At 34.4% G+C, this 14,772-nt stretch overlaps 1 protein-coding gene across 7 annotated transcripts in view; it reads left to right on the top strand.

Moving 5' to 3' along the window:
• The window catches only part of DPH6 (diphthamine biosynthesis 6), a 443,212-nt gene that overhangs the window by 210,387 nt on the left and 218,053 nt on the right, over positions 1-14,772 (top strand). For all 7 annotated transcript variants that reach the window (XM_079914295.1, XM_079914294.1, XM_079914299.1 and 4 more), the window contains 2 exons: positions 5,809-5,938; positions 9,183-9,353. In XM_079914295.1, coding sequence (XP_079770421.1) covers positions 5,809-5,938; positions 9,183-9,353 — 301 coding nt within the window. The remainder of the gene's footprint in view (positions 1-5,808; positions 5,939-9,182; positions 9,354-14,772) is intronic.

Genomic DNA, 14,772 nt, shown 5'->3' with positions numbered 1-14,772 from the left:
ATAAAAATGAAATGATACCACTTAAAGTGAACAATAGACTTTTGTTAAAGTGTCTAAATGTAGCAGTAAGTAAAGAGGTGAGCTGGCAACTGCACTGATTTGGAAAGCTACTGACTTTGGGAACAAAGTGATGCTGACAAAGTCACCTCTACTGTTCAGATTTGGAAGTTTGATAGCAACCTATGCTCACTCTGTAAACAAAAATATCCCAAGAAAAAAAGAAAACAAAATATTTTCCTCTCTTTCCCCAAGTGACACATTTTCTTGGCTTTTGTCCCATAAATATGTTCATTTTAACACAATCAAAAGATATTTCAATCCAGACATAAAACAAAAATTCTGTATAAGAAAGCTGATTTAAAGGCATTCATAGTAAAATGACATGTCTAAAGTGTGTTACACATTAATAACATCATCCTTAAATAGAATGTCTTTTAAATGTCATATTCAGAAATTGACATACTGATTTTTTAAAAATCCAATTTAATTACTTTATGTCTGCATTATACAAGATTTGAGGAGGGAGAGTTTAAAATCCTTTTCTAACTCATCCAGAAGCAGTGTCTTCATTATTTTTCCTTCATTCTTTCACTATGTTTAAATAACATATTTGAGTGAAAATTTAAAAATTCAGTGAAAATTAAGATGTTTCCAAACATATTGATAAATTCATTCAAGAAATTATTTGGATTCCTACAAGTAAGTATATTTAACCTGAGGTTAACGTGATGTTCAGAGGCATATAATATAGTTCAAAACACAAGAATAAGTTAATAATCTGATAACTTCCTACCAGTCAAGGATATGTCCCAGAATATATAATAAAAAGTTTGGAAAATATGGGAGAAAAATTGAGAGACATGGAAGAAAAATTGGGGAGGTCCCAGTTTCAAATAAACAGAATAGAAATAGGTGGTACAGGAGAGATAGTTTTTGAAAAATAGAAGGAAATTGTTTTCAGTTAATAAGGATAAAATTATTCAGAAAAAACTTCAACCCAAAATGACTCTTGGATGCTATCAGACTTACATTCTTCACTCTAAGGAAAAAGAGAAATGCAGTAATACAGAAATGGCAGTGAGAAAAAATATTAAGTAACACAGGTATAATACAACCAAAACGTATTAGAAGATGGTGGCAGTACAGATTGAGAAGAAAGAAGAAATGCGTCTGTTCAGTCGCCTCAGGATAAATTAAATGATATTGAGAGGATCTCTGTTAGGACATCCATAAACTGCTTTTTTTCTTACATTCTAGTTGAAGTATTAGCACAAAAAAAAGAGCACAATTCAAATATACAAATTAGTTAATTTTCACAAAGTGATCACACCTGTGTAACTGCTACCCAAGTCAAAATATACAACATTATGAAGACTGCAGAAGTCCTCCTCACAGCTTTGTGCCCTTCTCAGTCACTATTCCTTCTCCCTTTCCTGACAGTGAACACCATTCTCACAATTAATACCACAGATAATTAGTTTTGCTTGTTTTTGAGCTCTATATAAAGTAAATATTTATTATTTATTCTTATGTGTTCCTTGTGCCTGGATTCTTCCACTTCATTTCACTGTGGCTATAAAATTCATCCATATTGTTGTATAAATGGTCGGGGTTTTACTTTCCTTTTTCTTTTTTTTCTGAAAAGTATTCATATTGTGTGGATGTACTATATTTATCCATTTTATGATGAACATTTGGGTATTTTATGGGTTTACAAATAATAGTGCTATGAATATTCTAGTACATATCTTTGGTTCAAATGTGTATTCATTTTTATTGAGTAGAATTGCTGGGTTTTCTAAAGTGTTTAAAACAATTTGAACTCCCACCAGCAGTGTATTAGGGTTCCATCAGCTCCATAGCCTCACCAACACTTTGTGTTGTCAGTCTTTTTAATATTTGCCATCCTAGTGAGTACATAGTGGTATGTCAATATATTTCTAATCTGTAGTTCTCTGATCATGTTTTCTAGCCATTTGGATATCTTCTTTTGTAACTTGTCTGTTTAGGTCTCTTGTACATTCTCCTACAGGATTATCTATCATAGTTTTTTTTTATATATATAAATTTATTTATTTTATTTATTTATTTTTGGCTGCATTGGGTCTTCATTGCTGTGTGCGGGCTTTCTCTAGTTGCGGTGAGCGGGGGCTACTCTTTGTTCTGGTGCGTGGGCTTCTCATTGCAGTGGCTTCTTTTGTTGCAGAGCACGGGCTCTAGGTGCATGTGCTTCAGTAGTTGTGGCACATGGGCTCAGTAGTTGTGGTGCATGGGCTTAGTTGCTCCACGGCATGTGGGATCTTCCCAGACCAGGGCTCGAACCACTGTCCCCTACATTGGCAGGCGGAGTCTTACACACTGTGCTACCAGGGAAACCCCTCTGTCATAGTTTTTAATTAATTGGTAAGAATTCTTTTTCTATTTTAGATGTGAGCTGTGTCAGATACTGTGGCTTCCCATTTTACTCTATTTATGATGTCTTTTGATGAACAATTCATTCCTTTTCTTGTCTTTTAAGGTTAATGCTTTCTGTGTCTCATTTAAGAAAAATCTTTCCCTATCTCAAGATCATGAAGACCATGTTGTCTTCCAAAAGCTGTATTTTATGTTTCATATTACAAATATGGACTATGAACACTTTGTTAAATTGCTATTCAAAAAGTTTGAACCAACTTATATGCCTACTAAAATGTGCATAAGAGTTCCAGCTTACTCACACTTGCTAAAACTTGCCCAAACTGGCTATTATTAATGTCTTTTATTTTACCAATATGGCAAATATGGTGTAGCTTTTTATTGTTATTGAAATTTATGGGATGTTCAAGACATACAAAAATGATCAAAAATATTATATAAAAAACACACTCAAATATCCATAACCCAGTTTTTTGTTTGTTTTTTTTGTCTGTTTGTTTGTTTTAGTATAAGCTAGTTGAAATAATCTTCTAAATGCAAGAGACTAAGCACTTTCAGAGTCTTGGTCAATTATCTCTTGTTTATAACATTAGTGTGATAACAGATTCTAACAAAGTTACCAGCAAGGTAAATTTTCACAAGTGGCTGTCTCAAATCATTTTGGGAGTGAGAGGTTCACAGGTGCATAAATAAATTAAATTTTTTCTTATGAATTAATTTTTAGGATGAAAATTAGGTTTCTATGTGGAAATTCCTCAGCTTAAAACTCTTGGCATTAAAATGTCATGAACCTAGATAGTACAATGGAATAATGGGAAGGATAATCTCCAAAGGATTAAAAAGCAGTAGAGTATCTTGATGGTCCCAAAGTTTCATTCCTTGGCACATTTACCCAGTATAGACTTGATCAGAAAAAAGAGATTGGTCACAGTAACAGATGACCTTCAACTTCTGGGAAGCTGTGTATAATAGTGGACCTTTTGGCCTATCTGTTATCTACTGTAGTTTGAGAGTAGCTGCATGTTAGCAGGACCCCTAGTTTTTCCCACATGGCAGTGCAAAGACGTATCTGTCTCCAAACACATCACAAATGGAAGCAGCTCCATCCCAAGTGTTATTAGTAGGCAAGCAAACCAGCCAGGTGTTGCCAGAAAATGGGGCAGGAAACCCTTATAACCTGCACATCTTCCTCAAGGAATAGCTTTGGGTTGGGAGCCCCAAGTCCCAAATGTAGATACATTTTGTGTAACATGAGTTCCAATTCAAAATCTCTCTGCAACTATCAGACACTGTTTAAACCAAAGATGTGAGTGAGGAAAGTTCCTAATTCTCTTTACTTCTAGACTAAGAGAAGTTGTAGAGGGATTCTGACATGGGAACTTTAAATCCTTTGCCTGGTAGTTGTATCCTCTGTCTTCTAGGTATAAATGCTGTTGGGTGTCATGTTTATCAAAGGATCACCAAACAGAAAGGAATGGGAAAAGCTCATCTGGGCTGAATCTCTACTCTTCCACAGAATTTTACTTGAACTCAGAAAAATAGCAGTCTGTTTTTCTTTGAAATGTACAAAAAATGAAAATCTTCCAGTAGTCAAATGTTTCATAATTCTTGAAGCAAGAAGTTCCTCAAAAATGGAATTTTTCTTTTTTAGCTTTTGATACTAAATCTTTAATATTTGCTTAGGGATTTTCCTTTACCTTTTTTAAACTTTGGTTCACTTTTAAGTATTAACTTGCATGTTAAGCTATAACACTTCAGAATAATTTACATTCATTTTTCTTAGTACTTCAAGAAAGAATATAGTCAGTGAATGTTGAATTAATGAGTTTAGTGGCCTACAAAAAAAAAAAAAAAAAGGAAATTCGGCATCCCAAGAATGGCTGTTTGCTGATACATGAAGGAAATTGATTATTATATTTGACTTAATGTTTCAGTGTATAAGAATGAAATAATATTACTTTTAAAAGCAGCTTAAAATCTTCATATGGAGCTCTTTGAAGGTTATTTTGTTTTCTATTTACTTCTATTCAAAATATATAATATATATTAAATCCTACTTCTTTTATCTGCTTTATTGATGATTAGCTGTGTAGTTATCTTCTAAGCATTCTTTGCCTGAAATTCGAAGTTCTAACTGGAACACCCTTAAAGAGAGGTACTTTCCCGCAAGTTCCTTAATAATTAAGTCCCATAAAGTCAATGATCATCCCAGGATTCAGTTCATCCCAAGAATTTTACTGCCCTTTTCTGTTTTATTAGTAATCTTCAGTCTCAACAGATGGTGATTCTGGTTTCTTACTTCTTTATCTTCTTAAATCCTCTTAGTTTCTTGATTCAATCAAGATTTATCTCAGTTCCAGAACTTTGGAGAAAGTAAGGAATAACAGTATACGGAAACAATCAACAATCCTTAAGAAAATGGTATTAACTTTTTAGTATTTATAATCTATCATTTTCAGTGGATCTAACTGGGAAGTGTCGAAAGCTCAGATCTAGTGTAGAGGACATTACAAGCAATTTAAGGGTCAGAAATTAGATCAATTTGTTTTAATTGAAATTTCGGTAATGGTTTATTTCCTTACTCTGGCTATCATTTGCTAAGACATAAGGTATTAAAATCATTGATATTACTCATTGGAAGTATTCTGAAATAAAAATCAATGGGTTTTTTTTGCATAAGGTAACACTTTAAAATATATTCACTGATTTAATCTTATTAACATGAAGTTTATACAGGAAAAAAACCTTGATAAGTTGTAGATGCTTTATTTCTTAAAACCTAAAGTTTAAAGTCATGTTTCATGTTTTATAAAAGGCCAAATTATGGTAGCTTTAAAGACCATTAGTGTAGAAGTCAATTAACTAAGGCCCACAGGCCAAAGCCAGCTTGCTGCCATTTTGATACCACCTACAAGCTAAGAAGGATTTTTACAAATGAACATTTGCAACTGATGCCAGGGAGTACTAACTTTGAACACTTATTAAGTGAAATGTTATCCCAAAAGAAAAAAAAAAAAGAGAACTTCATTCTTCTCATTAGTAGACATGTATTTTTTAATGATCTCAATTACTATTATTACATTTTGAATTTTGTTAACAAAGCAGTTTGTTTTCTACATTTTGTTAGATTTTCTATAATTTGTCATGTTCCAGATGATGTCCTCAATTTTGCCTCTTGGCCTGCAAAATTTAAAATATTTACTATCTGGTCCTTTATAGAAAAAGTTTGCTAACCTCTGCATTATACCATCACCAAATACTGCAATCACACTAATCCATTGTCAAGAATATAAATATTATAAATGGCAAGTATTTTGTATAAAATCTACTCAAGATATCACTAATAATTTTCATAGTTTTCCTAAACTTATGGATATATGTTTCCTTCTGCAGCTACTATTAAATCTAAGAGATTGGAATTGAAAGATATTATTTTGGTCCATCTCTATCTGAAAAACATGAAAGATTTCTCATCTATTAACTCAGCATATGTGACCACCTTCAAGCATTGCCTGCCTGCAAGGTATGTAACTTACTGCTACATGAAGGGAAAGTTGCCTGAATGCCTGATACCAGGCATTTCTCTGGTTATCTCCTTTAATCCTCACTCAAGGTTCATGCTCTGATATCCCTGACTTTGAAACCTGTTCGTTATCATGTTCTCTCCCATTGGTATAGTGGTTGTGTTGTTTTTCAAATTTATGTGGTTTTCTAGCATGGTTTATTATCACAGGTTTCTTTTATTTCCCTCTCTTATTTACCAATTCTTACTGTTTCTTAACAACAGTTGTCAGTAATTCACAAATGGAGATACACATTCATGGTAAGGCTTAAGAAATAAAGGGATTCTGGGATATGAGGAGAGAAAAATTAATATTGGAAAGTGGCATTGGCAGTGAGGTAAAGAATGAATCTTCGTGGAACCAGTACACTCTTCCTTTTACTCCCTCAATTCATCTCTATACCTCCAGTGTATGGTCATTTTCAAATTGTCTAATTTGGCCTTGTTTTAATTATCCTTAAAAATAAATGGTTTCAGACATAATCTTAAACAACCAAACATCAGATGTTTTGTTGTTGTTTTGCCTGCACAAGACTAATCAGGACAATTTGCTAATATTTAATTATCTTTTCCAATTATTTTGGAATATATAACTTTCAAATTAAAAAGTGAAAGAAGGGCTTCCCTGGTGGCGCAGTGGTTAAGAATCCACCTGCCAATGCAGAGGACATGGGTTCAATCCCTGGCCCAGGAAGACCCGACATGCCACGGAGCAACTAAGCCCGTGAGCCACGACTACTGAAACCCGCGTGCCTAGAGCCCGTGCTCCGCAGCAAGAGAAGCCACAACAATGAGAAGCCCACGCACCGCAATGAAGAGTAGCCCCCACTCACTGCAGCTAGAGAAAGCCCGTGTACAGCAACGAAGACCCAGCAAGTCGAAAATAAAATTAATTAATTATTTATTTATTTTTAAAAAGTGAAGAAAATAAAAATGGTTTTGATTGTACAATATAAAATGCTTCAAGAAATTCCAGTTGTTTGACAGAAAAGTTAATTTTTTATAGGAAGTTATCTAGAAATAGGTATTTATTTAATTTTGATGCAGAACACTATACTAGGGACATATATTTTAGACAAGATCGGGCGCGTTCAGGGTGGTATGGCCGTAGACAGGGACATATATTTTAAAAACAAAAGAAAGTAAAAAGACTTTTTCCATGGCACACTCAGAGATAAAAATAATTTTTCTATAAAACAGCCCACGTCCCACTAGAAGTAAATAAGCAGAAAAGAATTTACTGATGAGAGAATGCTTTAAGACTTAGTAGGCATGGGATAAAAGAATATTGTGGCATTAAGCAGGGAAATTGGTACTTTCTCCAAGATCTCTGCCTTGCTCTAGGCCCATTCCAGGTAGCCACAGTGAGCAGCATCCATCCATGAGAAGGCTAACCCATCTGCCCCCAGAACCAGTGGAGGACAGTGACTCAATATATGAGAAGCTCTTTTCCCATTAGGCAGATGAGATTGGAAATGCTCATCTGATTTGCTACACTTAAGGGCTTAAGCGCCTGACATCTGCCAGCCATTCCACCATGTAGGCAGCACTAAGATTACAACTTCCTATTCAGACCTCTTTGGCTCTGAAACCAAGTGTTATTTCTGCTTTGTCTCCCAACTAACTGGTTAAATCCACCTTTCAATTCATATTGCTTCCAACCCTGTTTTCTCAGGCTTTGTCCTGTTTTCCATCTATTCCTTCAAAGTGTTGATGAATTTCAAAAATATATATATATTTGACACTCCTACAGATTGCCCTCCCTATTGTAAAAACCTACCCCACTATATGACTCCCTTCAGACTAAGAAGGAATTATCCAAGAGGTAGGAAGAGGACCGAGTTCAAGTAGGACCATGGAATCCTAGGGAAGATAACTTCAACGAGAGTCAGGGTTCAGTAGTATTCATTACTACAAATGAAGACTAAGAAAAGAACATAGGTTTGACTTATGAGGGCCTCAACATTGTTTTTCATTCTTTTCTTCCTATTTCTGATCAATTTCCATGATTCTTCTCTGTCTTTGGCATTAGTACCCTTTCCACACAACATTGAGAGAATCCCCACTGTCCCACTACCTTCAGACTAAAGAGTTGTTATAGAGGTAGGACAAGGACGACAGTAGCGTTGGGATCAGGGAACTCCCAGGAAGGCTTCCTCAAGGGTGAGTGTTTGGCAATGTTTATTGCTCTTTGGGCTTAGGAGTTAATGTGAGGGCTGTGAAAGGTAGGAGGGAGGTGAAACGGAAGAGATATTTTTAGAATAGGGAAATTTAAAATCTATTTTAAGAGAAAAAAAGAGCCCACAGAAGAAAGATTGGAGATACAAAAGAGGGTAGGAGTAGAGAAGGGATGGGGTATGCTTCTTACGCTGAAGCAAGATTGAAAAAGCAGAGTCTGGATGAATTTACTAAAACATTAGTGGAGAGTTGGAATTAAGACAGATGGCTCCCATTTCAGTAAACTAGGAAGTGCTATCAGATTACATTTATTTAATTGCTCAGATAATTCAGGTGAATTGACAGAGAAATTTATATACTGGTTCAAGAGAGCTGACTCATATTTTGACAGCTTTTATCTTTCTATCCTACCAAAATTTCATTGAAATGACAGAAGAAATGTAAAACAATAATAAATCCATAGCAACTTTAGAAAGCAGGGAAGGGTGCCATCAGAAGTGCAAATTTCTGGAAGGTATAAAGCAAATAGGATAAGATTGATGGCATATACCAGCAAAGGGGAGCCTGCAGCTCCATAGAGATGGAAAATATCCTTCAGAACAAAAGGAGTCTATAAATAAGCCCAAGATAAAAGACTGCAAGGAACTGAGAAGAATAGGTTATGTCTGGTTGGCTAGGGTGGTAGAACAATTGTACCAGTGTCCTGCCTTCAGGATGATTCTACTGTGTAATTCTTTCTTAATCTTTCTTTCCCAATTTTGTTTTATACCTTCCATAAATTCCTTCCTATTCTTGCATGCTGGTAGTACCCTCTAACTTTGCAGCATTGCTACAGATATAGTTTTAGATTTATATTCCTACTGTCACTTCAGTAGAATTTTTAGAGGGACAAGAAATTAATGTTTAGGTTCCGTCAGTGACCTTGAACTACAACAATGAGAGAAGATCCTTTCCACATCGACTTTCTTGGTTTTGGTTTTGTTTTTTTTGTTTTACATTGTTCCTTTAAATTTGGTTTATTTTTCAGAGTATGTGTAGAAACTATGTTGCCAGAAGAAGTACTTTTCTCAATAGATTGCCTTATCCACCAGAGTGACATAAAGATTGATGATGGTCTCTTTCACCCTAAAGAGATTCTGCATGTTCAGAATATTTCTCACTGGGCACCTGCTAGCATTGGACCATATAGTCTATCAAGGTTAGTAGACATGTTTTCTTGTTTTTGTGGCAATCAACTAAATATGTGAAGGAAGTTGACAAGTTGGCTCTTTTTTAATAACAAAGTTTTCAATTCAACTATAATCTTTATCATGTTCGTGATCCCAAGTATATATAGTGACATCTTTAAAAGGGGAACTTGATATATAGGCAAAAATAATTAAGAAAAGCAATTCTATATATTATTTCATCTATGAAAAGTTAAAACACTATTTAAATTTTTTTGGTAATTAACTGAAAATAAGTATGAATTAATTCCAATTTGTTATAGTCTTAGTTTGGAATATGAAACAAATATATTTGTAATTTTTTGGTTATTGATTTCTAGCTTAACTAAATGATAGTCAAAGAATGTACTCTATATAATTTTAGTCTCTTGCAATTTGTTGAGGCTTGCTTTATGGCCGAGCACATGATCAGTTTTGATAAATGATTCATATATGTATGTATTCTTTTATTATTTGGTGCAAGGTTGTATATATGCCAATTAAGGAAGGTTTATTAAAAGTATTCTTTAGGGCTTCCCTGGTGGCGCAGTGGTTGAGAGTCTGCCTGCCGATGCAGGGGATGCGGGTTCGTGCCCCGGTCCGGGAAGATCCCACATGCCGCGGCACGGCTGGGCCCGTGAGCCATGGCCGCTGAGCCTGCGCATCCGGAGCCTGTGCTCCGCAACGGGAGAGGCCACAACAGTGAGAGGCCCGTGTACCGCCAAAAAAAAAAAAAGTATTCTTTAGTACATGCACCCCAGTGTTCATAGCAGCACTATTTACAATAACCAAGACACAGAAGCAACACAGGTACCTGTCAACAGATGACTGGCTTAAGAAGTTGTAAAATATATATATATATATATATATATATATATATATATATATATATATATATATATATATATATAATGGAATTACTCAGCCATAAAAAAATGAAATATTGCCATTTACAGCAATGTGGATGGACCTAGAGAATATTATGCTTAGTGAAATATCAGAGAAAGACAAATACCATATGATATCTCGTATACATGGAATCTAAAAAATTAACACAAATGAATCCATATACAAAACAGAAACAGGCTCACAGATGTAGAAAACAAACTTATGGTTACCAAAGGGGAGAGGGAAGAGGGATGGACAAATGAGGAGTATGAGATTAACAGTTACAAATTAGTATTCGTAAAATAGATAAGCAACAAGGATTTACTGTATAGCACAGGAAATTAAATCCTATATCTTATAATTACTTGTAACATTGAAATACAGTCTGCAAAAACCTGAATCATTAGGCTGTATACCTGAAATTAACACAATATTGTAAATCAACTATACTTTAATTTATTTTATTTTATTATTTTTTTTTTTTGTGGTACGTGGGCCGCTCACTGTTGTGGCCTCTCCCGTTGCGGAGCACAGGCTCCGGACGCGCAGGTTCAGTGGCCATGGCTCACGGGCCCAGCCGCTCCGCAGCATGGGGGATCTTCCCAGACCAGGGCACGAACCCGTGTCCCCTGCATCGGCAGGTGGACTCTCAACCACTGCGTCACCAGGGAAGCCCTAATTTTTTTTTAATATTCTTTAGATCTTCTATAGCTTTGCTGATTTTTTTCTTTCCTTTCTTCACCAGTAATTGAGAGAGGTGGTTGTATGGGCTTATGTTCTCCTTTAAGTTTTGTCAGTTTTGCTCTAGATAGTTGAAGATATGTGAAAGCAAGTTTAGAATTGTTTTATCTTTCTGATGGATATCCTTTTACTATACATCCACTTTCAAAGTAAAATAAATGCACTGCACTGATTTTTTTGGTTAGTGTTTCCATGGTATGTACTTTTTCATCCTTTTACTTCCAAATTTTCTCTATTCTTATATTTAAAGAATATCCATTATAAGTAGCACCTAGCTGTAATTTTAATCCACTTTGAAACTATTTGCCACTTAATTAGAGCAGTTACTTTTAATTAGTCATGGATTTGTGTTTATACTTATCGTCTAACTATCGAGTTGGCCAAAAAGTTCGTTTGGGTCTTTCCGTAAGATGTTACAGAAAAACCAGAACAAACTTTTTGGGCAACCCAATATTTTCTCCTTTTCTCACTGGTTTCATGTTTCTTTATTTTCCTTCTTTACATTATTTAAGGTTAATCAGACTTTCTTCATGTTAGGTATACATTCTTTTATATGTTTTAGTAAATATCCCAAAGAATACACCATACAACTTGTACTTATTACAACCTAATATAGTTTCATACATTTAAAACTTCTTGGAAAATGCTAGGCCCTTAGAATATTTAAGTCCATATATCACCGTTCTTTGTGTTATTGTTATCAAACATTTTAGTCCTATCTATGTTTTATTCCTCAGAACACATCATAGTTTCTATTTTGTATGGTCAGTATTCATTTATATTTACCCCCAGTTTTTACTCTCCCTGTTGAATTTCTATGTTTCCTTGGAATTATTTTTCTTTTTCCAGAAGAACTCATTTTTGTTTTTATTTTAGTGGGCATATGCTGGCAACAATTTCACTTGCTTTTTTGTTTGTTTGCTAATGTCTTTATTTCACTTTCACTTTTGGAGGATATTTTTGGTGGGTATAAAATCTTAGGATGACAGCTTTCTTTCAGCAACTTGAAAATGTCATTCCATTATCTGTCTTTCATTATTACCATTGAAAAATCAACTATCATTCTTATTTCTGTAATTTGGAAATATTTTTCTTTGTCTTTTTTTCAGCAGTTTTGCTATGATGTGACTTGTTGCAGTTTTCTTTGACTTGATGTCTTTCAATTTGGAAATTCTTTGCCTTTATTTCTTCAATTTTTTTTCCTGTCCTGTTTTTCCTCTAGGATGCCAATTAGATATACTTTTTTACTCATCTTATATTAAAGCTATAAACTTTTTAGTGTTTCATCTCTTTTATTCACCAAATTTCAACCCAAATACTTTCTGGTATTTCTTTCAGATCACTTATCCTCTCTTCATCTTCCAATATTCTCTTTAGCCCACCTATTGAGTTTTAAATTTCAGTTATTACATTTTTAGTCCCAGAATTTCTATTTGATTTTTTAGAATTTATAAATTCTTCATGTTATTTATTTTTTGAACCTAATTATAGCTCTCTTTATCCAACCTGATAATTCCAATAAACGGGTCATCAATTGATCTGATTTTTTCTCCTGTCCTATTTTGTGTCATGTCTGTTTTCTTATTTTTTTATTAGTATCAAATATTATGTTTGCTAACCTGTAGAGGCTCTGGATAATGTTATCTTTCTCTATGGATCTGGTTTGCCAATAGAATCTTGGCAGATTACCATATTCTAATTCTAGGACTCAATTGCAGATTTGATGATGCTCAAGCTACCTTTTGTTTGTCTCTGCTTTTCTAGTATGTGGACACCTGGGTTTCTAGCTGAGATCCTGGAGTTTTTAATTAAGATCTCTCCCCCTTGGAAGTTTCTGAACTATAGTTTTTGTCCCCCTAGGACTGTAAGACTATAGAAAACCTTGCTCAGCAAGTCCTTCAGTGGCTTTCTGCCTAGCTTCTTATTCTCTTGTTTGGTGTAATTTAATAATTCAGCAAATGATTTCTTATTCTTCAGTTCATTTACTTGTAGAAATGCATGTTTTATTGTTTGTACTATATCTTATAAAATAATTGCATGCATCATAAAGCATATACTTTTAAAATGTACTAACTTTTCTTATCTTAGCATTAAAAAAAAGCGTCTTCATATAGTCTGCTTTCCCTGGAACCCAAGAGAAGTTTATTTGTTTGTTTTTCTTCTTTTTCATTTTCTTAACCAGGCCCTCAGAGTTTGTATCATTAAAGTAGTTATTAATGTTTGGAATAGACATAAGATTATAAAATTTAGCATTGGAAAGAACCTAAGACATCATCTTCTGTTGGCTAATCTCCCACACAGTGCAGAAATGTTTCCTGCAGCATCCTTGGCATATGCTTATCCGGTCTCAATTTGGATATCTTCAGCAAAGGAGCTCATCATTTCCTGAAACAAACCATTCTGTTGGACAACTCTATTTTAAAAATCCTTATGTTGAGCTAAAATATGCCTCTTTGTAACTTATACTCATTTACTCATTGTTTTAAGTTTTCCTTCTGGAATAAGTCAAAACAAGAGAACACTTCAGATAGCTGTATTTAAAGCAGATCTAAATGCCATTCCTGTCTTTTTTATTTTTTACTTTTTTGCCTTCTTGTCCCAAAGCATTGAAGGTAATTTGCTAAACTTGGATAATAATAATCATAAGAAAGGCCATATTTGGTAATAATTTAAAAGCTATCTTTACATTATACAAATCCCTCTGACATTTTGAAGACAAAAAGCCTTTTGTAATTATCTTGAATTACATTTTTGTATACAAAAAAAGAGTAAGAAGACTGCCATCTATTTTCAGATGACACTACATGACCACATGTGGGAATGTAGAGAAAAACAATATTCAGTTGTAGAGATATGACTGAAATATTCGCGTGTGCATTTTTGTTTCCTTTTCATACATAGACTGTCTTTAAAACCTGTTGTTTGTGAATTAATAATAATGACAATAATCTTATAGCAGCTAATGTTTGTTGAGTACTTACTATATGTAATTCATGTATCTTGGTTCTACTTTAGACTGAGTTCTCTGCTCAATAAAAACTCTCTAATTCCTTATAATGTAACTTATGATCCAAACAGGATGCTTTGAGCATCAAAGAAGGTACTATTAGTAACTACTCTGAGACAATAGGTATAACCTGGAACTGTCCAGGCAGAGGGGGACTTAGAGTCACTCTTCTTGAAGTTGAATTCTAGTTATTCCATTGGCTGATACTGTTTGCCCAGAAATTTGCATATATATGCCACATTGTTTCAAAAAGTTCTAAAAGGCATTTTTAAAACATTATTAAGTCCTGTTCTCCTTATGATTTAAGATCCCACTTAAACCCCACCCTCTCCATCACCTTCATGATTGAACAATGTAGTTTTATAAGCAAAATTTACTACTTTTTTTCATAATTTTTCAAAAATGATAAATATCCATTGTTCTTTTTCCATTCTTCTTCAGCTAAAATGGAGGAAACAGTAGGGCTTAGAAGTCTAGACTGCCTATCCTCGCCTGCCAGCCCTTAAGATATTCTCAAAATGGGAGAAGAGGTATATTTTGAAGAATCAGAGCTGTTGTGTTAATAATCCCAGATTCCAGACCTAATTAAAAGTCAGAGCATGGAGAGCACCTAGTGCTTCCAAATTATTTTTCAAAAATGCTATATTTGCAAAACTAATCCCATGATCCCTAAAGAATGCCCATCCTTATTCTAAGCAGTGTTCTCAGTCTTGGCACCATCACGTGGGGCTGATTCCTGAGTTTCACTCTGACTTAATTGGTCTAGGGAGGGGCCT

The sequence above is a fragment of the Stenella coeruleoalba genome (assembly GCF_951394435.1).
Source record: "Stenella coeruleoalba genome assembly, chromosome: 2".
NCBI lineage: Eukaryota > Metazoa > Chordata > Mammalia > Artiodactyla > Delphinidae > Stenella > Stenella coeruleoalba.
This window is presented reverse-complemented; position numbering and strand designations above follow the sequence as displayed.